Source organism: Oncorhynchus masou, chromosome 29, assembly GCF_036934945.1.
Source record: "Oncorhynchus masou masou isolate Uvic2021 chromosome 29, UVic_Omas_1.1, whole genome shotgun sequence".
Taxonomy (NCBI): Eukaryota; Metazoa; Chordata; class Actinopteri; order Salmoniformes; family Salmonidae; genus Oncorhynchus; species Oncorhynchus masou.
The window spans coordinates 2881748-2906107 of NC_088240.1; the positions used below are offsets into that span (position 1 = coordinate 2881748).

At 41.7% G+C, this 24360-nt stretch overlaps 1 protein-coding gene and 1 pseudogene across 1 annotated transcript in view; one reads left to right on the forward strand and one right to left on the reverse strand.

The window, feature by feature from the left end:
- LOC135518904 (dnaJ homolog subfamily B member 6-like) overlaps positions 1-14739 on the forward strand; it is a 54436-nt pseudogene extending 39697 nt beyond the window's left edge.
- A 79-nt stretch (positions 14740-14818) lies between these two features.
- LOC135521392 (receptor-type tyrosine-protein phosphatase-like N) overlaps positions 14819-24360 on the reverse strand; it is a 109838-nt gene continuing 100296 nt past the window's right edge. Inside the window, exons 15-22 of the mRNA XM_064947293.1 lie at positions 23930-23993; positions 23727-23847; positions 23136-23251; positions 20911-21077; positions 18859-18912; positions 16911-16975; positions 16675-16748; positions 14819-16573 (exon numbers count right to left, since the gene is read on the reverse strand). Of these exons, the coding sequence (XP_064803365.1) occupies positions 16502-16573; positions 16675-16748; positions 16911-16975; positions 18859-18912; positions 20911-21077; positions 23136-23251; positions 23727-23847; positions 23930-23993 (733 nt within the window). The 3' untranslated portion in view covers positions 14819-16501. The remainder of the gene's footprint in view (positions 16574-16674; positions 16749-16910; positions 16976-18858; positions 18913-20910; positions 21078-23135; positions 23252-23726; positions 23848-23929; positions 23994-24360) is intronic.

Genomic DNA, 24360 nt, shown 5'->3' on the forward strand with positions numbered 1-24360 from the left:
TCACCTTTAATAATAATTAAGCTTTTGCAATAGCATTTTGACTTTCAACAGTTCAGTTTCTCTAATGAAAAGTTGAGAGTGGTCAACATAATGGCAACTGGGATCCTTTATAGCAAAGATCCACCCCCCCTAGACGACATGACAAACCACAGATCTTAGGAACTTAGACAAAGAAAGACTTTACTTCAGAGAGGAATATCCCCTAGCCAGACAGAATTGGCTATAACGTATCGTTCAGTTTGGTCTCCTAAACAAAGCTCTTATCTCGTCCTTGGTACAAAATGGTACTAAGACATTACCCCCACCCAATGATATATATCAAATTGTCATTTTAGATCATTTTAGATACCCCATCTTAAATACAACCAATTCTGGACAAGCTCATGGAGAGGAAAGTGAGCCTTTAGGTCAAGATAGAATGGTTCCAGACACTGCCATCTTCCTCTCCCCGATGGGAAAAGTAGGGAGTGACTGGCACACAGACACAGTGGAGCCAAGAGATAATTGGTTCCCCATCAATCATCCCTTCACATGGTTTAAAAGATATGTTTACACATGATGACACCTTGACCTCACCCCTCTCTGCGGCCCAAGCAACGGCAAATGGCCACCACTATAGTACAACAAAATACATTCTTATGAGAAGTAACTCATAAGCATATCATGAAAATAAAACATCTTATCTATGTTACCCAACTAATTCTGATAATCCCCAATACTATCCTTGTTCTGAGAAATGAAGGCTATTCCATGCGAGAAATTGCCAAGGAACTGATACAACGCTTTCTACTACTCCCTTCACAGAATGACAGAAATGGTTTCTAAACAGAATGGAAAGAGGAGTGGGAGGCCCCAGTGCACAACTGAGCAAAAGGACAAGTACATTAGAGTGTCTAGTTTGAGAAACAGACGCCTGAAGCAGCATAGCCTCTGCTTCAGCCGACCATTTTTCTTAGGAGCGCAGGGTACTTCCTGTTTGAGCTTTTGTTTGTAAACTGGAAGTATAGAGTCATAATCTGACCTGCCAAAGGGGGCAGGGGGGGGATTGTACAGTGCCTTGCAAAAGTATCCATCCCCCTTGCCGTTTTTCCTATTTTGTTGCATAACAACCTGTAATTGAAATTGATTTTATTTGGATTTCATGTAATGGACATACACAAAATAGTCCAAATTGGTGAAGTGAAATGTAAAAAAGAACTTGTTTAAAAAAAATAAAAAATAAACTGAAACGTGGTGCATGCATATGTATTCACCCCCTTTGCTATGAAGCCCCTAAATAAGATCTGGTGCAACCAATTACCCTCAGAAGTAACATAATTAGTTAGAGTGCACACAGGTGGACTTAATTTAAGTGTCACTTGATCTCAGTATATATACAACTCTTCTGAAAGGCCCCAGAGTCTGCAACACCACCAAGCAAGCGGCACCATGAAGACCAAGGAGCTCTCCAAACAGGTCAGGGACAAAGTTGTGGAGAAGTACAGATCAGGGTTAGGTTATAAAAAATATCTGAAACTTTGAACATCCCAAGGAGCACATCTATTATTAAAAAATGGAAAGAATATGGCACCACAACAAACCTGCCAAGAGAGGGCCGCCCAACAAAACTCACAGACCAGGCAAGGAGAGCATTAATCAGAGAGGTAACAAAGAGACCAAAGATAACCCTGAAGGAGCTGCAAAGCTCCACAGCATAGATTGGAGTATCTATTCATAGGACCACTTTAAACCGTGCACTCCACAGAGCTGGGCTTTACAGAAGAGTGGCCAGAAAAAAAGCCATTGCTTAAAGAAAAAATAAGTAAACACGTTTGATGTTCACCAAAAGGCACGTGGGATACTCCCAAAAACATATGGAAGAAGGTTCTCTGGTCAGATGAGACTAAAATAGATTTTTTGGCTATCAAGGAAAATGCTATGTCTGGCGCAAACCCAAAACCTCTCATCACCCCAAGAACACCATCCCCACAGTGAAGCATGGTGGTGGCAGATGTTTTTCATTGACAGGGACTGGGAAACTGGTCAGAATTGAAGGACTGATGGACGGCGCTAAATACAGGGAAATTCTTGAGGGAACCCTGTTTCAGTCTTCCAGAGATTTGAGACTGGGACGGAGATTCACCTTCCAGCAGGACAATGACCCTAAGCATACTGCTAAAGCAACACTCAAGTGGTTTAAGGGGAAACATTTAAATGTCTTGGAATGGCCTAGTCAAAGCTCAGACCTCAATCCAATTGAGAATCTGTGGTATGACTTAAAGATTGTTGTACACCAGCGGAACCAATTCAACTTGAAGGAGCTGGAGCAGTTTTGCTTGAAGAATGATGTGCCAAGCTTATAGAGACATACCCCAAGAGACATGCAGCTGTAATTGCTGCAAAAGGTGGCTCGGCAAAGTTTTGACTTTGGGGGGGTTAATAGTTATGCACGCTCAAATTCTCAATTTTTGTCTTGTTTATTGTTTGTTTCACAATAAATAAATAAATGCATCTTCAAAGTGGTAGGCATGTGGTGTAAATCAAATTATACAAGCCCCCCCCAAAAAATCTATTTTAATTCTAGGTTGTAACAAAATAGGGAAAATGCCAAGGGGGTGAATACTTTCGCAAGTCATTGTATGCTTGCTTGTGGGTAGAGGATCCGCGATCTAAGACTCTATCGCCCCCTAGTGGTGAAGGAGACGTGTTGATAGAAGTTGGGCATCGCGTGTCTTAGTGATACAACCATAATATCACTGTCAACCAGAAAAGCATCCTCCGCGTGCATGGTTTCCTGCTTGTTCATAGCCTCGTGCAGTTCGTCGTGCCAGCTTGTTGTTGCCCTGATGTGGAATATACTCAGCGTGTTATAACAGATGAAAGCTCTCTCGGTGAGGTAGAAGGGTTGGCATTTGACGATCCATGTATTCCAAGACAGGTTGACAGTTGAGAATTCCACTGCGCTAGAGTCAGAACATCATTTGTTGTTGATGAAGAGACATACCCTTCCCTCTTCTCTATTTCCCTAAAACCGATGTCTTGTCCGCTCTGTGAATGGAAAATGCATTGAGTTAGATATAACCATGGGGTTGTTGCATCCGTTAAGCTAGCTTTGGATTGTCTATCAGAGGTGCTTCTATCTTCCATACCCAGTCTGCCGGGGCTGTGTGGCTGACTGACCTTGTGTCTTGTCTGTTCACTACTGTGTGTGTTTTGGAGGGGTTTTAGACACCCATATGGAATGTGCCCCTGACATAACTTATTTTCAAGGCAAAGGGAATTTGTCAACCTTTGATACCTTGATTTTACAGTTTGACAGCCTCGCTGAGAGCTCAATTTGATGTGTAGCAAAATATGAATAGTTTTGAAATGTTTCAAATTTTAAATGAATGTAATTTTATAACTCAAAATCTGCTATATTAAAATGTGGCTTTTAAACAGACTTCTATAGTCTACATACTTTAAAATGGTAGAAACACACACTCCATAATAATGACTTGGCACATTTAAAATGGTAGAAACACACATGCATCATCCAGACATACAAAGGCACTAAACAAACATTAACTTTGGTAATTCTATTTAAATAATATTCAATTATAGTAAAATAAATGTTTCCCTTTTGCTTTAGATACTTTGATTACATCCAAATATATTTAATTATATTTAATTGCATCCGTTGTCTTTTATTCTAGAAAGTGATTTTATGGACCTGGGTTAAACGTATTTCTAAGTGCCAAACTAAGAAGGACTGTTTTATATTGATTCCTATTCCAGGCTGTTTGATATTGATTAGTGTTCCAGGCTGTTTTATATTGATTAGTATTCAATGCTGTTTTATATTGATTAGTGTTCAATGCTGTTTTATATTGATTAGTGTTCCAGGCTGTTTTATATTGATTAGTGTTCCAGGCTGTTTTATATTGATTAGTGTTCCAGGCTGTTTTATATTGATTAGTGTTCCAGGCTGTTTTATATTGATTAGTGTTCCAGGCTGTTTTATATTGATTAGTGTTCCAGGCTGTTTTATATTGATTAGTATTCAATGCTGTTTTATATTGATTAGTATTCAATGCTGTTTTATATTGATTAGTGTTCCAGGCTGTTTTATATTGATTCCTATTCCAGGCTGTTTTATATTGATTAGTGTTCCAGGCTGTTTTATATTGATTAGTGTTCCAGGCTGTTTTATTGATTGATTAGTGTTTTTATTGATTTCCAGGCTGTTTTATATTGATTAGTGTTCCAGGCTGTTTTATATTGATTAGTGTTCCAGGCTGTTTTATATTGATTAGTGTTCCAGGCTGTTTTATATTGATTAGTGTTCAGGCTGTTTTATATTGATTAGTGTTCCATGCTGTTTTATATTGATTAGTGTTCCAGGCCGTTTTATATTGATTAGTGTTCCAGGCTGTTTTATATTGATTAGTATTCAATGCTGTTTTATATTGATTAGTGTTCCAGGCTGTTTTATATTGATTAGTGTTCCAGGCTGTTTTATATTGATTAGTATTCAATGCTGTTTTAGTATATTGATTAGTGTTCCAGGCTGTTTTATATTGATTAGTGTTCCAGGCTGTTTTATATTGATTAGTGTTCAATGCTGTTTTATATTGATTAGTATTCAATGCTGTTTTTATATTGATTAGTGTTCCAGGCTGTTTTATATTGATTAGTGTTCCAGGCTGTTTTATATTGATTAGTGTTCAATGCTGTTTTATATTGATTAGTGTTCCAGGCTGTTTTATATTGATTAGTGTTCCAGGCTGTTTTATATTGATTAGTGTTCCAGGCTGTTTTATATTGATTAGTGTTCCAGGCTGTTTTATATTGATTAGTGTTCCAGGCTGTTTTATATTGATTAGTGTTCAATGCTGTTTTATATTGATTAGTGTTCCAGGCTGTTTTATATTGATTAGTGTTCCAGGCTGTTTTATATTGATTAGTGTTCCAGGCTGTTTTATATTGATTAGTATTCAATGCTGTTTTATATTGATTAGTGTTCCAGGCTGTTTGATATTGATTAGTGTTCCAGGCTGTTTTATATTGATTAGTGTTCCAGGCTGTTTTATATTGATTAGTGTTCAATGCTGTTTTATATTGATTAGTGTTCCAGGCTGTTTTATATTGATTAGTGTTCCAGGCTGTTTTATATTGATTAGTGTTCAATGCTGTTTTATATTGATTAGTATTCAATGCTTTTTATATTGATTAGTGTTCAATGCTGTTTTATATTGATTAGTGTTCCAGGCTGTTTTATATTGATTCGTATTCCAGGCTGTTTTATATTGATTCCTATTCCAGGCTGTTTGATATTGATTAGTGTTCCAGGCTGTTTTATATTGATTAGTATTCAATGCTGTTTTATATTGATTAGTGTTCAATGCTGTTTTGATTAGTATTCAATGCTGTTTTATATTGATTAGTGTTCCAGTCTGTTTTATATTGATTAGTGTTCCAGGCTGTTTTATATTGATTAGTGTTCCAGGCTGTTTTATATTGATTAGTGTTCCAGGCTGTTTTATATTGATTAGTGTTCCAGGCTGTTTTATATTGATTAGTATTCAATGCTGTTTTATATTGATTAGTGTTCCAGGCTGTTTTATATTGATTAGTATTCAATGCTGTTTTATATTGATTAGTGTTCCAGGCTGTTTTATATTGATTAGTGTTCCAGGCTGTTTTATATTGATTAGTGTTCCAGGCTGTTTTATATTGATTAGTGTTCCAGGCTGTTTTATATTGATTAGTGTTCCAGGCTGTTTTATATTGATTAGTGTTTCTGTAATGGCTCTCGGTGGTGGTAGGAATTAGTGGACCAAAGTGCAGCGGGGAAAGTGTTCATGATTTTTTTATTCAAAAAACACTCAAACAAAATAACAAAAGCGAAAACGAAAGCGCACAGTTCTGTCAGGCTAAGAAACTAAACAGAAAACAAGATCCCACAACCTAATGGTGGGGAAAAGGGCTGCCTAAGTATGATCCCCAATCAGAGTCAACGATAGACAGCTGCCTCTGATTGGGAACCACACTCGGCCAAAAACAAAGAATCAGAAGACCTAGAATTTCCCACCCGAGTCACACCCTGACCTAACCAAACAGAGAATAATAAGGATCTCTAAGGTCAGGGCGTGACAGTTCCAGGCTATTTTATATAGATTAGTATTCAATGCTGTTTTAAATTGAGGTACAGAGTTAATATAGTTTTATATTGAGGTGCAGAGTTAATATAGTTTTATATTGAGGTGCAGAGTTAATATAGTTTTATATTGAGGTGCAGAGTTAATATAGTTTTATATTGAGGTACAGAGTTAATGTAGTTCTATATTGAGGTACAGAGTTAAAGCTTCTGAGCTGCAAATAGCAGAAGAACTGAGACTGCCCTACCCTGCCCTGCCCTGCCCTGCCTCTAGACCCAAACTGTTACAGACCTATATCTATCCTGCCCTGCCCTGCCTCTAGACCCAAACTGTTACAGACCTATATCTATCCTGCCCTGCCCTGCCTCTAGACCCAAACTGTTACAGACCTATATCCATCCTGCCCTGCCTCTAGACCCAAACTGTTACAGACCTATATCCATCCTGCCCTGCCTCTAGACCCAAACTGTTATAGACCTATATCCATCCTGCCCTGCCTCTAGACCCAAACTGTTACAGACCTATATCCATCCTGCCCTGCCTCTAGACCCAAACTGTTACAGACCTATATCTATCCTGCCCTGCCCTGCCTCTAGACCCAAACTGTTACAGACCTATATCCATCCTGCCCTGCCTCTAGACCCAAACTGTTACAGACCTATATCCATCCTGCCCTGCCTCTAGACCCAAACTGTTACAGACCTATATCCATCCTGCCCTGCCTCTAGACCCAAACTGTTATAGACCTATATCCATCCTGCCCTGCCTCTAGACCCAAACTGTTACAGACCTATATCCATCCTGCTCTGCCTTTCTAAAGTCTTTGAAAGCCAATTAATTAATTAATAAACAGATCACTGACCATTTCGAATCCTGCCGTACCTTCAACGCTGTGCAATCCGGTTTCCGAGCCGGTCACGGGGGAACCTCAGCCACGCTCAAGGTACTAAATGATATCATAGCCGCCATTTCTTTATTTTCCAAGTGGGAGAGCCATTTGGTTTCCCAAAATTAATCTTATAACCAGAAAAGTAACTGAAGTCATTAAATATCTGAATGAGCATTGGGACAGAGGCTAAACTCTGCTCGTTTCATAACCAAAGCAAATAAGAAGGGAGATTGAGGACACCCTTGTTTTGTGCCTCTACCCATGAGGAAGGGATGCAATACTGTGCCGTTTATAGGAACACCTGCTTGAGGGGCTGAGTAAATAAGTCTGACCCAGTCAGTGAGTGCCTCTCTTAAAAAGATGGTACCACTCAATTCTATCAAATGCTTTTTTTTTTTGGTATCTAATGTCACCACTAGAGCATCCCCTTTCTTTGGCTTTAGCATACTGCAGTACTTCTTACAATCTCCAGGCAGAGTAGGACTGCCTATTTTATACAAATCAGTTGGGTCTGGAACCACAATAGTGGGTATAATAGGATTGAACCTCTGTTGGTTTGAATTGGAAATAAGGAAGCTGGAATGAAACTGGGTTGTGATTGGATAGACCCAATAGTACATTTCTGAACTAAATCAGTGGTAATCCGGGGAACCAGGAAGATGTCAATCCTGCAGTATGATTTATGCAGATTAGAATACCATGTATCATTTCTATTGGCAGGATTGAAAAGTCTCCACACATCTGTTAGATGTAGCCTAGTGGTTAGAGTGTTGGACTAGTAACCGGAAGGTTGCAAGTTCAAATCCCCGAGCTGACAAGGTACAAATCTGTCGTTCTGCCCCTGAACAGGCAGATAACCCACTGTTCCTAGGCCGTCGTTGAAAATAAGAATTTGTTCTTAACTGACTTGCCTAGTAAAATGAAAAAAGACCAATCACATCTAACATTTGGTGTATTGTTTTTGACCGAGAGCCTATCTTTAGTGTAGTAGGCTTTGGTTGCTTGTCAAGATTCACACTGAGTCCAGCATTCCAATCACCACCAAAATAACAGCTATACTCCAAAACCATATGTATTAATCTGGTGAAAAAGAGCCGTAGAATGTTGCTCTCTCACCATAAAGAGAGCTATGTAGGAAAACCAAGCAGCCTCATGATAATCAACTTTTATTTTTAAAAATGTGTATTTATTTCACCTTTAATTAAGTCAGTTAAGAACCAAGTCTTATTTACAATGACAGACTATAACCGGCCAAACAGCCTGGATATAATACCTTTAAGAGGCAAAGTATCTAGGATCAGGTCCCTCTTGTTATTAATTAGGACGTTAAGGGGCAACACTGATCCTAGATCAGCACTATAACTATGAGACACTTTGTGAATACAGGCTCTGATTAAGTTCTAGATTCCCCAAGATGTATTTATTATTTTGTTCTGGTCCTTTGGTTTTGGCTAGATGGGGTACAGCTACGGACAGAAGTGACTCACATTTCTACAGTTGTCCCTGAAGCGACTGGACCATGCAACTTTTGCTCAGTCGTTGTACTCCATCTAGCCAAAACCTGGCGTTTTTTTTCTCTGTGTCACTCTTCTTACTTGCTGTGCTTCCTGTTTCAGACTCACACTTCCAGGCCTTCACGGGCTGATCTGATTGGCCGTTGCCCGTCTGACCCCTGACCTCTGAGCCTGAGGTAAAGCCCAAACAAAACAGTCTCCTCCTCCATCATCAGCTCCTCCCACCTTCACTGTTGCGTCATCCAACCCTTCATCCCATCCTGCCCCCCGTCACCCCTAGAACACCACTAAACTCTGGGTCCCACCAGCAGCCCATCTGCTTACTCTCCAAACCACGACCTACCCTGCGTTTTGCCCTCCGATACTCCCCGTAGTAGAAGACCTGAGTAGTAGACCTTTGGTTATCACAAGAGAACATAGAGGATATAGAAGAGAACGTACAACTGATTTTTTTTGCTGTGTTTACAGTAGGATGTAGGGAAGTTAATATAACCTATTCAATAGTGAGAATGGGTGAACCTTGGAGAGGGAGGCAGGATGAACAGATTGGGGGTAGATGTCGGGGTTTGATTACAGGATCGCTAGTAGCTAGTTAACCGAGGATGAACAGGATAGCTAGTAACTAGTTAACCAAGGAGGAACAGGATAGCTAGTAGCTAGTTAACCCAAGATGAACAGGATAGCTAGTAGCTAGTTAACCAAGGAGGAACAGGATAGCTAGTAGCTAGTTAACCCAAGATGAACAGGATAGCTAGTAGCTAGTTAACTGAGGATGAACAGGATAGCTAGTAGCTAGTTAACCCAAGATGAACAGGATAGCTAGTAACTAGTTAACCGAGGATGAACAGGATAGCTAGTAGCTAGTTAACCCAAGATGAACAGGATCGCTAGTAGCTAGTTAACCAAGGAGGAACAGGATAGCTAGTAGCTAGTTAACCAAGGTTGAACAGGATAGCTAGTAGCTAGTTAACCGAGGATGAACAGGATAGCTAGTAGCTAGTTAACTGAGGATGAACAGGATAGCTAGTAGCTAGTTAACCAAGGTTGAACAGGATAGCTAGTAGCTAGTTAACCAAGGTTGAACAGGATAGCTAGTAGCTAGTTAACCAAGGTTGAACAGGATAGCTAGTAACTAGTTAACTGAGGATGAACAGGATAGCTAGTAGCTAGTTAACCAAGGTTGAACAGGATAGCTAGTAGCTAGTTAACTGAGGATGAACAGGATAGCTAGTAGCTAGTTAACCGAGGATGAACAGGATAGCTAGTAGCTAGTTAACTGAGGATGAACAGGATAGCTAGTAGCTAGTTAACTGAGGATGAACAGGATAGCTAGTAGCTAGTTAACCCAAGATGAACAGGATAGCTAGTAGCTAGTTAACCAAGGTTGAACAGGATAGCTAGTAGCTAGTTAACCGAGGATGAACAGGATAGCTAGTAGCTAGTTAACCGAGGATGAACAGGATAGCTAGTAGCTAGTTAACCAAGGTTGAACAGGATAGCTAGTAACTAGTTAACTGAGGATGAACAGGATAGCTAGTAACTAGTTAACCCAAGATGAACAGGATAGCTAGTAGCTAGTTAACTGAGGATGAACAGGATAGCTAGTAGCTAGTTAACCGAGGATGAACAGGATAGCTAGTAACTAGTTAACCGAGGAGGAACAGGATAGCTAGTAGCTAGTTAACTGAGGATGAACAGGATAGCTAGTAGCTAGTTAACCAAGGTTGAACAGGATAGCTAGTAGCTAGTTAACTGAGGATGAACAGGATAGCTAGTAGCTAGTTAACCCAGGATGAACAGGATAGCTAGTAGCTAGTTAACCGAGGATGAACAGGATAGCTAGTAGCTAGTTAACCAAGGTTGAACAGGATAGCTAGTAGCTAGTTAACCAAGGATGAACAGGATAGCTAGTAGCTAGTTAACCCAAGATGAACAGGATAGCTAGTAGCTAGTTAACCGAGGATGAACAGGATAGCTAGTAACTAGTTAACCCAAGATGAACAAGATAGCTAGTAGCTAGTTAACCGAGGATGAACAGGATAGCTAGTAACTAGTTAACCCAAGATGAACAAGATAGCTAGTAGCTAGTTAACCGAGGATGAACAGGATAGCTAGTAACTAGTTAACCCAAGATGAACAAGATAGCTAGTAGCTAGTTAACCGAGGATGAACAGGATAGCTAGTAACTAGTTAACCCAAGATGAACAAGATAGCTAGTAGCTAGTTAACCGAGGATGAACAGGATAGCTAGTAACTAGTTAACCCAAGATGAACAAGATAGCTAGTAGCTAGTTAACCGAGGAGGAACAGGATAGCTAGTAACTAGTTAACCGAGGATGAACAGGATAGCTAGTAGCTAGTTAACCCAAGATGAACAAGATAGCTAGTAGCTAGTTAACCCAAGATGAACAGGATAGCTAGTAGCTAGTTAACTGAGGATGAACAGGATAGCTAGTAGCTAGTTAACCAAGGTTGAACAGGATAGCTAGTAGCTAGTTAACCGAGGATGAACAGGATAGCTAGTAGCTAGTTAACCCAAGATGAACAGGATAGCTAGTAGCTAGTTAACTGAGGATGAACAGGATAGCTAGTAGCTAGTTAACCAAGGTTGAACAGGATAGCTAGTAGCTAGTTAACCCAAGATGAACAGGATAGCTAGTAGCTAGTTAACCGAGGATGAACAGGATAGCTAGTAGCTAGTTAACCGAGGATGAACAGGATAGCTAGTAACTAGTTAACCGAGGAGGAACAAGATAGCTAGTAGCTCGTTAACCGAGGAGGAACAGGATAGCTAGTAGCTAGTTAACCCAAGATGAACAGGATAGCTAGTAGCTAGTTAACCGAGGATGAACAGGATAGCTAGTAGCTAGTTAACCAAGGTTGAACAAGATAGCTAGTAGCTAGTTAACCAAGGTTGAACAGGATAGCTAGTAGCTAGTTAACTGAGGATGAACAGGATAGCTAGTAGCTAGTTAACCCAAGATGAACAGGATAGCTAGTAGCTAGTTAACCAAGGTTGAACAGGATAGCTAGTAGCTAGTTAACCCAAGATGAACAGATTGGGATAGATATGTATAGATGTAGACTAGAGAGAGGTGTGCTGTAAATCCCAGCAGCCTTTGCTGTGGCTCTAATGTTGCGTCCATATCCGTTTGCTCCCAACAGGTCAAAGGTCACATCTCCCAATGGTGCACCTTGTCTCTCAGCCCGCCCCCTTCAGCTTACTGTTGTCTCTCAGCCCACCCCCCCTGGCGTACTGTACCAGCTGATCAACACTTTTCAAAGTTTTATTTGAAAAAGAAAAGTAAACTGACAAAAACAAATATATGTACTTTGTATGTGTGAGTGTGTATGTGTATATAGCTAAATTAAATAAAGACTCTTTGTAAAGTATTTTCAACCATAAGTAACTCAACCACATTAAATAATTAGCATTTTAACGTGTCTTATAAGAGAAGTTTCCTGGAAAGCATTTTAAAACCATGACTACATGTTTCAATACTATGGAAATGTATGATAATAAAGTTATCTATATATGAATTGAAAGCTGATCAATTTGCCATACACCTTGAATGTTAGCCTGGTTGTACCAGACTGAAACTTTACACCGAGCACCCCTCACATCAACCAAAAAAAACAACAACACATGAATGTATTACGTATGAAAACACATGATTATTTCTCCATTTCCAGCTACATCTGGTCTCCCATTCAGGGACCAACCAGGACCAACCCTGCTTAGCTTCAGAGGTAAACCAACAGTGGGATGCAAGGTGCCACGTTGCTGAAGTGAATGTGCCAAAACTTGCAACTGGCAGTGTAAGCAAAGGCAGCGTAAGCAAAGACCAGGGTAACATTACCCAAGACCAGGGCAACATTACCCAAGACAGGGGCAACATTACCCAAGACCAGGGCAACATTACCCAAGACCAGGGTAACATTACCCAAGACCAGGGCGACATTACCCAAGACCAGGGCGACATTACCCAAGACCAGGGCGACATTACCCAAGACCAGGGCGACATTACCCAAGACCAGGGCGACATTACCCACGACCAGGGTAACATTACCCATGACCAGGGCAACATTACCCAAGACCAGGGAAACATTACCCAAGACCAGGGATGTGAACTTGTGGTTTTACTTAATTCTCCTTACTGGTCAATAATTACAATGCCGATTCTGATCCATTCATGAATTCATACATTGTTTTGCCCCTGGCCTGAGAGGATGGAAGTTCAACATGTATCTATATGTAGAAGGCTAATGTTAACTAGCTAACGTTGGAAGTTAGGTTCGCGAGCAAGCATTTTAGCCAGGTAGCCTAGGACAACAAAAACTAAAAGTGTGTACTGTATGACAGAGTGAAAGACCGTTTCAGCAACATGAAAGAGAGGAGGATGGCATTGTTGACTCACTATACTTGTAGAGAAACATGTTTTCTACTCGCACGCACGCACGCACGCACGCACGCACGCACGCACACACACACACACACACACACACACACACACACACACACACACACACACACACACACACACACACACACACACACACACACACACACACACACACACACACACACACACACACACACACACACACACACACAACCCAGGAATCAGAACCATGGACAGCCACATCATATTTAGCTTATGTTCATTGGACTAAATAGTTTTTGGTATTTAGTTGTCACTGTATTTGACCAAGCAGAGATGATTTTATATTGAAATGGTGCTGGAATAGAGGAGGCAGCTCCTGTTTTCTCTGCGACCTGCGATAACTCTCCGTGGTTCTAAATCAATAGTTGTTTAGTGGTCCGAACGTGCTTGACCGTGCTGTAGAACTATCTGGTACTGTACATTAACTTGACCGTGCTGTAGAACTGTCTGGTAGTGTACATTAACTTGACCGTGAGGTAGAACTGTTTGGTACTGTACATTAACTTGACCGTGCTGTAGGTCAGGTAACTGTCTGGTACTGTACATTAACTTGACCGTGCTGTAGGTCAGGTAACTGTCTGGTACTGTACATTAATTTGACCGTGCTGTAGGTCAGGTAACTGTCTGGTAGTGTACATGCAGAAGTTGCTAGCCGGGTTTTGTTATAAACCAAAGGTTTGGTTGAAATTATTCTTATTGTCTCGGGCCTCTAGGCCTCTAATATATATCAGGGTCACAAGGCATATGAACTAACAGGTTATAGAGAAAACAATGCAATAATCACAACACGTAGTTTGTTATATGGTTCTAATATGGGCGGAGGGGGCTTGGCCTCCCCAGTGATTTTACCCACACACTGCTACTGAATTTAATACATGTGCAAATATGGTTTCAACATGTGAAATTTAAGCTGAACATGTGAAAATAGCTATTTCACATATATGAAACTGGTTGATTCAATGGTGTCTCTACGTCATTTGAACAACTGTGATTCAGTGTGATTTGATGTGATTCAACTGAATAAACATGAAAGGGGGGAGACCTAGTCAGTTGTACAACTGAATGCATTCAACTGAAATGTGTCTTCCTGCATTGAACTCAACCCCTCTGGTTCCCAATGGTTACCTGTCAGTATTATGGGATGTAGACATTGGTTCCCAATGGTTACCTGTCAGTATTATGGGATGTAGACATTGGTTCCTAATGTCTACCTGTCAGTATTATGGGATGTAGACATTGGTTCCTCATGGTTACCTGTCAGTATTATGGGATGTAGACATTGGTTCCTAATGTCTACCTGTCAGTATTATGGGATGTAGGGATGTAGACATTGGTTCCCAATGGTTACCTGTCAGTATTATGAGATGTAGACATTGGTTCCTAATGTCTACCTGTCAGTATTATGGGATGTAGACATTGGTTCCTAATGGTTACCTGTCAGTATTATGGGATGTAGACATTGGTTCCTAATGTCTACCTGTCAGTATTATGGGATGTAGGGATGTAGACATTGGTTCCCAATGGTTACCTGTCAGTATTATGAGATGTAGACATTGGTTTCCAATGGTTACCTGTCAGTATTATGGGATGTAGACATTGGTTCCTAATGTCTACCTGTCAGTATTATGGGATGTAGACATTGGTTCCTAATGTCTACCTGTCAGTATTATGGGATGTAGGGATGTAGACATTGGTTCCCAATGGTTACCTGTCAGTATTATGGGATGTAGACATTGGTTCCTAATGTCTACCTGTCAGTATTATGGGATGTAGGGATGTAGACATTGGTTCCTAATGGTTACCTGTCAGTATTATGGGATGTGAATGGAAAAGAACAGTCAGACGCCTCTATGCTGTTGCACCACATCACAATAGAGATTTAATTACATACATTGAGTGAAAAATATTTTTATAGTTGTTTTCTGTGTTTGCTACATTAATAAACATATAACAAATAATGAGGTGAATTATTTACAATAAACAGAGGTTTTACAGTAACATTGAAGACACTAATTGATATGACTCAGATGTGAGTGATTAGGTAGTTAGTGTACTGTAATAGTTCAATTACAAAATGGATAGAAATAAATCATTGGATTTAGAGTTCAACGTAGAGGTAAACGCCATCCTCTTAGAGAAACTGGTGTAACGTATTGTACACTAGGGTTTAGTTCCAGTTTAATAACAGACAATCATGTTAGAGGTAAACGCCATCCCCTTAGAGAAACTGGTGAAATGTATTGTACACTAGGGTTTAGTTACAGTTTAATAACAGACAATCATGTTAGAGGTAAACGCCATCCCCTTAGAGAAACTGGTGTAACGTATTGTACACTAGTATGTCACTCACTTCATCCTCACCATAGTGAGGGTCTCTGTCTTCCTGCATAAACAAGCCACGGGCCTCATGCTGTTATGTTATATGGATGGATACATTCTAGAGTACAATGTGGTTTTAAACATCATCTCCATGACAACAGAACAGGAGGGTTCATGGTAACACAACATCTCCATGACAACAGAACAGGAGGGTTCATGGTAATATAACATCTCCATGACAACAGAACAGGAGGGATCATGGTAATATAACATCACCATGACAACAGAACAGGAGGGATCATGGTAATATAACATCACCATGACAACAGAACAGGAGGGATCATGGTAATATAACATTACCATGACAACAGAACAGGAGGGATCATGGTAATATAACATCACCATGACAACAGAACAGGAGGGATCATGGTAATATAACATCACCATGACAACAGAACAGGAGGGATCATGGTAATATAACATCACCATGACAACAGAACAGGAGGGATCATGGTAATATAACATCACCATGACAACAGAACAGGAGGGATCATGGTAATATAACATCTCCATGACAACAGAACAGGAGGGATCATGGTAATATAACATCACCATGACAACAGAACAGGAGGGATCATGGTAATATAACATCACCATGACAACAGAACAGGAGGGATCATGGTAATTGTAATATCTCTAGTGAGACATGTCTGAGACTGAGAATCAGAGAAAGGAGAAATGTTACAGAATCAAGTCACAGTATTTTAAGACCAAATCTCAATCTAAAATCGAATAACAAGACACTGTAAAGGGGTCCTACTGTACATTTAAAGTGTTTTTGCCTGAACGGAATAATCTACAGGATTTTTTAAAACCTCATTTAATTTCATTATGAATGCATAATGATAGCAGCCTGGCCTCAGATCTGTTTGTTCGGTCTTACTGACTCCTATGGTCATTAGTGTAATAGTAATGAACTCTGGGAAATGTAGTTCCTCCCTGGTTGTGTATCTTGATGTAGAGGAAGGGTTAATAATGGCCATAGAAATAGAATTACTAGATCGTCAACAACCCGTCAGACCACAGCAGTGTGAATGGTACAATAATGGGGGACACTCAATATGGCCGTCATTGGTATTATGATGCATAACTTTCATGGTAATTCTAGTTGTAAGGATCTGGCACACGAGGTGGTAGAGGTGGTAGACACATGGTTCACTGTGGCAGAGCCTTCAGGATGGCATTGACCTCTTCTGCCACGGCGGTCAGTGCAAACTCAAACTGATCCTGGAGAGGGAGACGGAAAGGGAGGGAGACTGTCAGAGATACGTCACGCACAAAGACGGATCATGCTGGCGCCATGAGATATATAGTTGAGAAGGCCATACCTTGGTGCGGACTAAGTTCGGTCTCTGATCCCGAATGTGTTCCAATGTCGCAGCAATATCAATCTCCTTCACGCCTGGAAACACACAGTACGCATTACGACATGGGGGGGGGGGGGAATCACATTCGCCAACAAGGCATCTCTGACTCGCAATACTATCTTGGTGTCTATCCATTGATATAAACTACAAGGCCAGACTATCAAAGACGTCTGACAAGATCAAGATGTCTGACTCACCCTTAGCCATGCGATTGAGGACCATGTCAATAAGGATGTAGGTTCCCGTTCTGCCAGTGCCGTCACTGTATGAGACAGGGAATACCTCGTCAGATCACACAGCACGTCATAAAGACCGCAGAAATGGGATCTATAGAACGGGTGTCCCTATTCAATGATGTCATAATGGGTGGAGAGGCAGCCATTGCGTGTGTACCCATGAGTTTTCCAGTCAAATTGGCAGGGTTAGAGGTTCCAAGACCCTTTTAAAAACGTTTTTTTTTTCTTTTTAAATGTACCATTGTCATAAAGCGCACATTTTAAACTTACAAAAATAACGTTTTCCAATATCAAAGAGGTTAAAGAAAATATATATATATATATTGTAAGTGCCTATTAAGTGTAAAATAAAGTAATAGACTACTGTAATTTCATCTTAAATCAGCCAAAAATCCCCTCGTGACAGAGGGAATGGACTCTTCTGTCTAATTGGGAATGGCAATTGAATGCCAGCTTCACAATTTTTGTTTGTTTGTTGTTAAAACGTATTTGAGGGTAGTAGGGTTGACGTGCTACGTTCGACTCGTTCTGTGTTTCCTCCACAAAGGACAAAGAGGCAAAAGGCAAAAAAAAGAGTACAACCATGATTTGACTATTAGATGTTTCAATGTTTCTTTTGAAAATTTGTTTCAAAAATAAATAAATTGTTTCACCGTATTAAAAATAAGAGTTCAGTTCACAAAACAGGGTTGATCTTAAAATGACGGACAGACGTAAATGAAAGCAACAAAATAAACTAGGGATTTACAATGATGATGACAACTTTGAGAATTATTTGGGGGGTTTAAGTGGGTTAAAATCTTCTTGGAAGTCACAGAAGATGCACAGAGGGACATGTCAAATGCTGAATGATTTGCACTTCAGTCTTCATTCATATTTACAATCAGATGTATTGTGGTCTATATTAAAAGAGCCCTTCATTTAATATAACATGCTTTTAAAAAATTCAATATTGTTGCACAATTTCGACTTAAAATATCAAAAGCGACGCAAATGTCTGTTCTACCTGTTTGTGCTGCACAGCCAACTTCTACCTGTTTGTGCTGCACAGCCAACTTCTACCTGTTTGTGCTGCACAGCCAACTTCTACCTGTTTGTGGTTCCAAAATGTCTGTTCTACCTGTTTGTGCTTCACAGCCAACTTCTACCTGTTTGTGCTGCACAGCCAACTTCTACTACTTCTGTTTGTGCTGTTTGTGCTGCACAGCCAACTTCTACCTGTTTGTGCTGCACAGCCAACTTCTACCTGTTTGTGCTGCACAGCCAACTTCTGTTTGTGCTGCACAGCCAACTTCTACCTGTTTGTGCTGCACAGCCAACTTCTACCTGTTTGTGCTGCACAGCCAACTTCTACCTGTTTGTGCTGCAACAGTACCTGTTTGTGCTGCACAGCCAACTTCTACCTGTTTGTGCTGCACAGCCAACTTCTACCTGTTTGTGCTGCACAGCCAACTTCTACCTGTTTGTGCTGCACAGCCAACTTCTACCTGTTTGTGCTGCACAGCCAACTTCTACCTGTTTGTGCTGCACAGCCAACTTCTACCTGTTTGTGCTGCACAGCCAACTTCTACCTGTTTGTGCTGCACAGCCAACTTCTACCTGTTTGTTTGTGCTGCACAGCCAACTTCTACCTGTTTGTGCTGTTTGTGCTGCAGCCAACTTCTACTTTTGTGCTGCACAGCCTTCTACCTGTTTGTGCTGTTTGTGCTGCACAGCCAACTTCTACCTGTTTGTGCTGTACAGCCAACTTCTACCTGTTTGTGCTGCACAGCCAACTTCTACCTGTTTGTGCTGCACAGCCAACTTCTACCTGTTTGTGCTGCACAGCCAACTTCTACCTGTTTGTGCTGCACAGCCAACCCTTTGTTTGTGCTGATGAAGGCCCTTTGTCACACTGAGCTAAGTTTACCTGCAGTGGACGATGATGGGGCAGGATCGAGCTCTGTAGCACCTATTCACCTTCCTGTTGGAGGGAGGCAGAGGACGAAGGGAGAAGGGAGGGGGAGAGAGAGAGGGGTGGGTGGGAGAGAGGGAGGGGGTGGTAGAGAGGGAGGGGTGGTAGAGAGGGAGGGGGGTGGTAGAGAGGGAGGGGTGGTAGAGAGGGAGGGGTGGTAGAGAGGGAGGGGTGGGAGGGAGAGAGGGAGGGGGTGAGTGTGAGAGAGGGAGGGGTGAGTGGGAGAGAGGGAGGGGGAGAGGGAGGGTTGGTGGGAAAGAGGGAGGGGGTAGGAGAGAGGGAGGGGTGGGAGGGAGGGAGGGAGGGGCATGGAGGGAGGAGGGATAGAGAATATATCATAAAATATCATTTTAGCTGAAAAGTTTAAATTGGGTACTGCAGTACTGTGTTACATTTCTACTGTACTGATCTTAAACCATACACAGAAAAACAACATGCCAAACTCTGCCTGCCTAAACTCTGCCTGCCTAAAGGATAACAATTCTAACAAAGTTAGTTATAAAACCCTTCAGTGGACAGGACAGAAAGTGAGGGAGGAGGAAGGACGGTTAGAGGAGGGAAGGAAGAAAGGGATGATGGAAGGAAGGAAAGAAGAAAGGAGGAGGAGACTATCCGGTCTGCGTCGACTCCTGCTGCAGTCACACCTGCCAATAATCATTTTTGTGACTATGCAACTGGACCCAGACTACTAGCTGCAAATCGCAAAAATGACACTGGGAGATGTGGGAACCCCAAGGGCCTATAGCTGACCACCGTCACTGAGAGAGAGGGACGGAGAGATATAGATGGTTCACTTTATATATTATCTACCTTACTTGCTTTGGCAATGTTAACATGTTTCCCATGCCAATAAAGCCCTTGAATTGAATTGAATTGGTTGGAACGAGAGATGGCTAGAGGAAGAGAGGGACAATCAGGGAGGGACAACTAAAAATGAAGGCTAATACACAGCACACGGGTTTCATTAATCATGTCAGGGTCAAAGGTCAAGGAGGCTCGGTCATACAGGACCCTATGGGGCATCACTGTCCATATGATAGTGAACAGGACATCACGCTGTTTGAACTTAGTGAGACTTAGCGACCAGTACCGTGAACTTCCTCCCGCCTCGGCTCATACCAGACGAGGCTCTAACCCTGGACCTCTGCCTTGCAAACAGACACGACCGCCAGATAGGTGCAGTCCCGAAGCTTCTCATCCTATTCGGCAGTGCAAGAGGAGACACCTGAGGCTGAGGAGTGAGTTTCACAGACCCCCATCTGCTACTAGGTTACAGCTACAGTACACAGTAGAACCACACAGACCAGATACAGTGAAATATATTGTTTTACAGTGAGTGAAATATATTGACAGATAGGTGCAGTGAAATATATTGACACACAGACCAGATAGGTGCAGGAAATATATTGACACACAGACCAGATAGGTGCAGTGAACTATATTGACCAGATAGGTGCAGTGAAATATATTGACATAGATTGACACACAGACCAGATAGGTGCAGTGAACTATATTGACACACAGACCAGATAGGTGCAGTGAACTATATTGACACACAGACCAGACTAGGTGCAGTGAAATATATTGTTTTACACACACAGTAGGTGCAGTGAACTATAGGTTGACACACAGACCAGATAGGTGCAGTGAACTATATTGACACACCAGATAGGTGCAGATAGGTGCAGTGAAATATATTGACACACAGACCAGATAGGTGCAGTGAAATATATTGACACACAGACCAGATAGGTGCAGTGAAATACATTGCAGTGTTACAGACCAGATAGTCAGGAAATATATTGACACACAGACCAGATAGGTGTAGTGAAATACATTGTGTTATCAGGCATATAGTAGTATGGCGCACCTGGAGCAAATTAGGGTCAAGTGTCTTGCTCAAGGACACATTGACAGAATTTTTCACCTTGACGGCTCGGATATTTCTATATCAGCAACCTTTCAGTTACTGGCCCAAAGCTCTAACCTCTAGGCTATTTGCAGTACCTGCGGAAGTCCAGCAGAGGGCGTGTGGAGGTAGGGATTCCGTTGGAGGGCCAGCTGAGCAGGTGGAACTGTGTCAGGGTTCGAGTCTCCTGGGTCTGAACGTTCTTCAGGTAGAAACTACGAACCAGGAAGTCCTTACACCAGATGTGTTCAGAGACCAAATTCACCTGGTAGGGAATATCCATAGAGATATATAATATAAATTCACCTGGTAGGAAACTTTTGCTCTGACCTTTTCAACACATTAATATTTCTCTCCTCAACTCTTAGCCAAGAGAGACTGGTATGCATAGTATTTATATCAGTCCTCTGATTACAATGAAGAGCAAGACGTGCCGCTCTGTTCTGGAACAACTGCAGCTTAACTAGGTCTTTCCTTGCAGCACTATACCATATGACTGGACAATAATCAAGATTAGACCAAACTAGAGCCTGCAGAACTTGCTTTGTGGAGTGTGGTGTCAAAAAAGCAGAGCATCTCTTTATTACTGACAGACCTCTCCCCATCTCTTTATTACAGACAGACCTCTCCCCATCTCTTTATTACAGACAGACCTCTCCCCATCTCTTTATTACAGACAGACCTCTCCCCATCTCTTTATTACAGACAGACCTCTCCCCATCTCTTTATTACAGACAGACCTCTCCCCATCTCTTTACTACAGACAGATCTCTCCCCATCTCTTTATTACAGACAGACCTCTCCCCATCTCTTTATTACAGACAGACCTCTCCCCTCTTTATTACAGACAGACCTTCCCCATCTCTTTATTACAGACAGACCTCTCCCCATCTCTTTATTACAGACAGACCTCTCCCCATCTCTTTATTACAGACAGACCTCTCCCCATCTCTTTATTACAGACAGACCTCTCCCCATCTCTTTATTACAGACAGACCTCTCCCCATCTCTTTATTACAGACAGACCTCTCCCCATCTCTTTATTACAGACAGACCTCTCCCCATCTCTTTATTACTCTCCCCATCTCTTTATTACTGACAGACCTCTCCCCATCTCTTTATTACAGACAGACCTTTATTACAGACAGACCTCCCCATCTCTTTATTACAGACAGACCTCTCCCATCTCTTTATTACAGACAGACCTCTCCCAGACATCTCCCCATCTCTTTATTACAGACAGAACTCTCCCCATCTCTTTATTCCAGACAGACCTCTCCCCATCTCTTTATTACAGACAGACCTCTCCCCATCTCTTTACTACGGACAGACCTCTCCCCATCTCTTCATTACGGACAGACCTCTCCCCATCTCTTTACTACAGACAGACCTCTCCCCATCTTTACAACCATTCAATCTATATGTTTTGACCATGACAGTTTAAGGTATCAAGAAGTAATTCAGTTTCCTCATCGTGTTCAACAGCCACACCATTCATTACCAGATTCAGCCGAGGTCTAGAACTTAGGGAATGATTTGTACCAAATACAATGCTCTTAGTATTAGAGATGTTCAGGACCAGTTTATTACTGGCCACCCATTCCAAAACAGACTGCAACTCTTTGTTCAGGGTTTCAGTGACTTCATTAGCTGTGGTTGCTGATGCGTATATGGTTGAATCTTCAGAATACATGGACAGAAAGGCTTTTTAAAATGCCAGTGGCAAGTCATTGGTAAAAATAGAAAAGAGTAGAGGGCCTTGAGAGCTGCCTTGTGGTACACCACACTTTACCTGTTTGACATTAGAGACACTTCTATTAAAGAAAACCCTTTGAGTTCTATTAGATCGATAGCTCTGAATCCAGGATATGACAGACGTTGAAAAGCCATAACACAAGTTCTCAACAACAGGTCATGGACAATAATATCAAAGGCTGCACCGAAATCTAACAGTACAGCTCCTACAATCTTCTTATTATCAATTTCTTTCAACCTATCATCAGTCATTAGTGTCAGTGCATTACATATTGAGTGCCCCTTCTCTATAAGCATGCAAAGTATGTTGTTAATTTTTTAAACAGAGAAATAGCATTGTATTTGGTCAAACACAAAGAAAACTAAGAAGAAGAACAATAATAAAAATATTCTCAGTCACAGTGAGATGCGCAAACACACACACACACACACACACACACACACACACACACACACACACACACACACACACACACACACACACACACACACACACACACACACACACACACACACACACACACACACACACACCAGCTTGTGTCTATCCAGAGTCAGACCCCCTCACCTCGTAGATGTGGTAGAGGGAGGATCCCTCATCAGGCCAGTAGCGAACACACTGAATCTCTCCATCCTCAACCAGGGCTGTCATCATCACTATCACTGTACAGCCATTCTCCCAGACTGTCTATAGAACAACACAGCAGTTAAAACAGCAGTGTACTATACCGGCACACTGTGAGATATCTGTGTCAAATGTACTAATACACAACAAATACACAGTATTGGTCACCTTTGACTACCACAGTCTTTAGTGTTAGCAATAATGTTTCCTCAGAGTACTGTGTGCTACTGACCTGCCAGAAGTCAGCGATGGTGTGTGCTACTGACCTGCCAGAAGTCAGCGATGGTGTGTGCTACTGACCTGCCAGAAGTCAGCGATGGTGTGTGCTACTGACCTGCCAGAAGTCAGCGATGGTGTGTGCTACTGACCTGCCAGAAGTCAGCGATGGTGTGTGCCACTGACCTGCCAGAAGTCAGCGATGGTGTGTGCTACTGACCTGCCAGAAGTCAGCGATGGTGTGTGCTACTGACCTGCCAGAAGTCAGCGATGGTGTGTGCTACTGACCTGCCAGAAGTCAGCGATGGTGTGTGCTACTGACCTGCCAGAAGTCAGCGATGGTGTGTGCTACTGACCTGCCAGAAGTCAGCGATGACATGTGTGCTACTGACCTGTGACATTGTGTGCTACTGACCTGCCAGAAGTCAGCCATCACCATCTGCTACAAGAGTAGCAGTCAGAGGTCTTACTATGGTGTGCTACTGACCTGCCAGAAGTCAGCGATGGTGTGTGCTACTGACCTGCCAGAAGTCAGCGATGGTGTGTGCTATCATCTGGAAGTCAGCGATGGTGTGTGCCAGTGGTCTGTAAGGAGGTACAGTCGAGGGTCATGGTCAATCTGGGGTTTACAGAGAGAATAATGACATTTGTGACGTGCCAGTGTCAACTAACAGATAATAACCATCACCATCTCAAGAGTAGCAGTCAGAGGTTACATGGTGCAGATAATAACTGACCAAGCTGTTCAGTTTCACAGGAATGAGAATCTGGAATAACAGATAATGACTGACCAAGCTGTACAGGAGGTACAGAACATAACAGATAATAACTGACCAAGCTGTACAGGAGGTACAGAACATAACAGATAATAACTGACCAAGCTGTACAGGAGGTACAGAACATAACAGATAATAACTGACCAAGCTGTACAGGAGGCACAGAACATAACAGA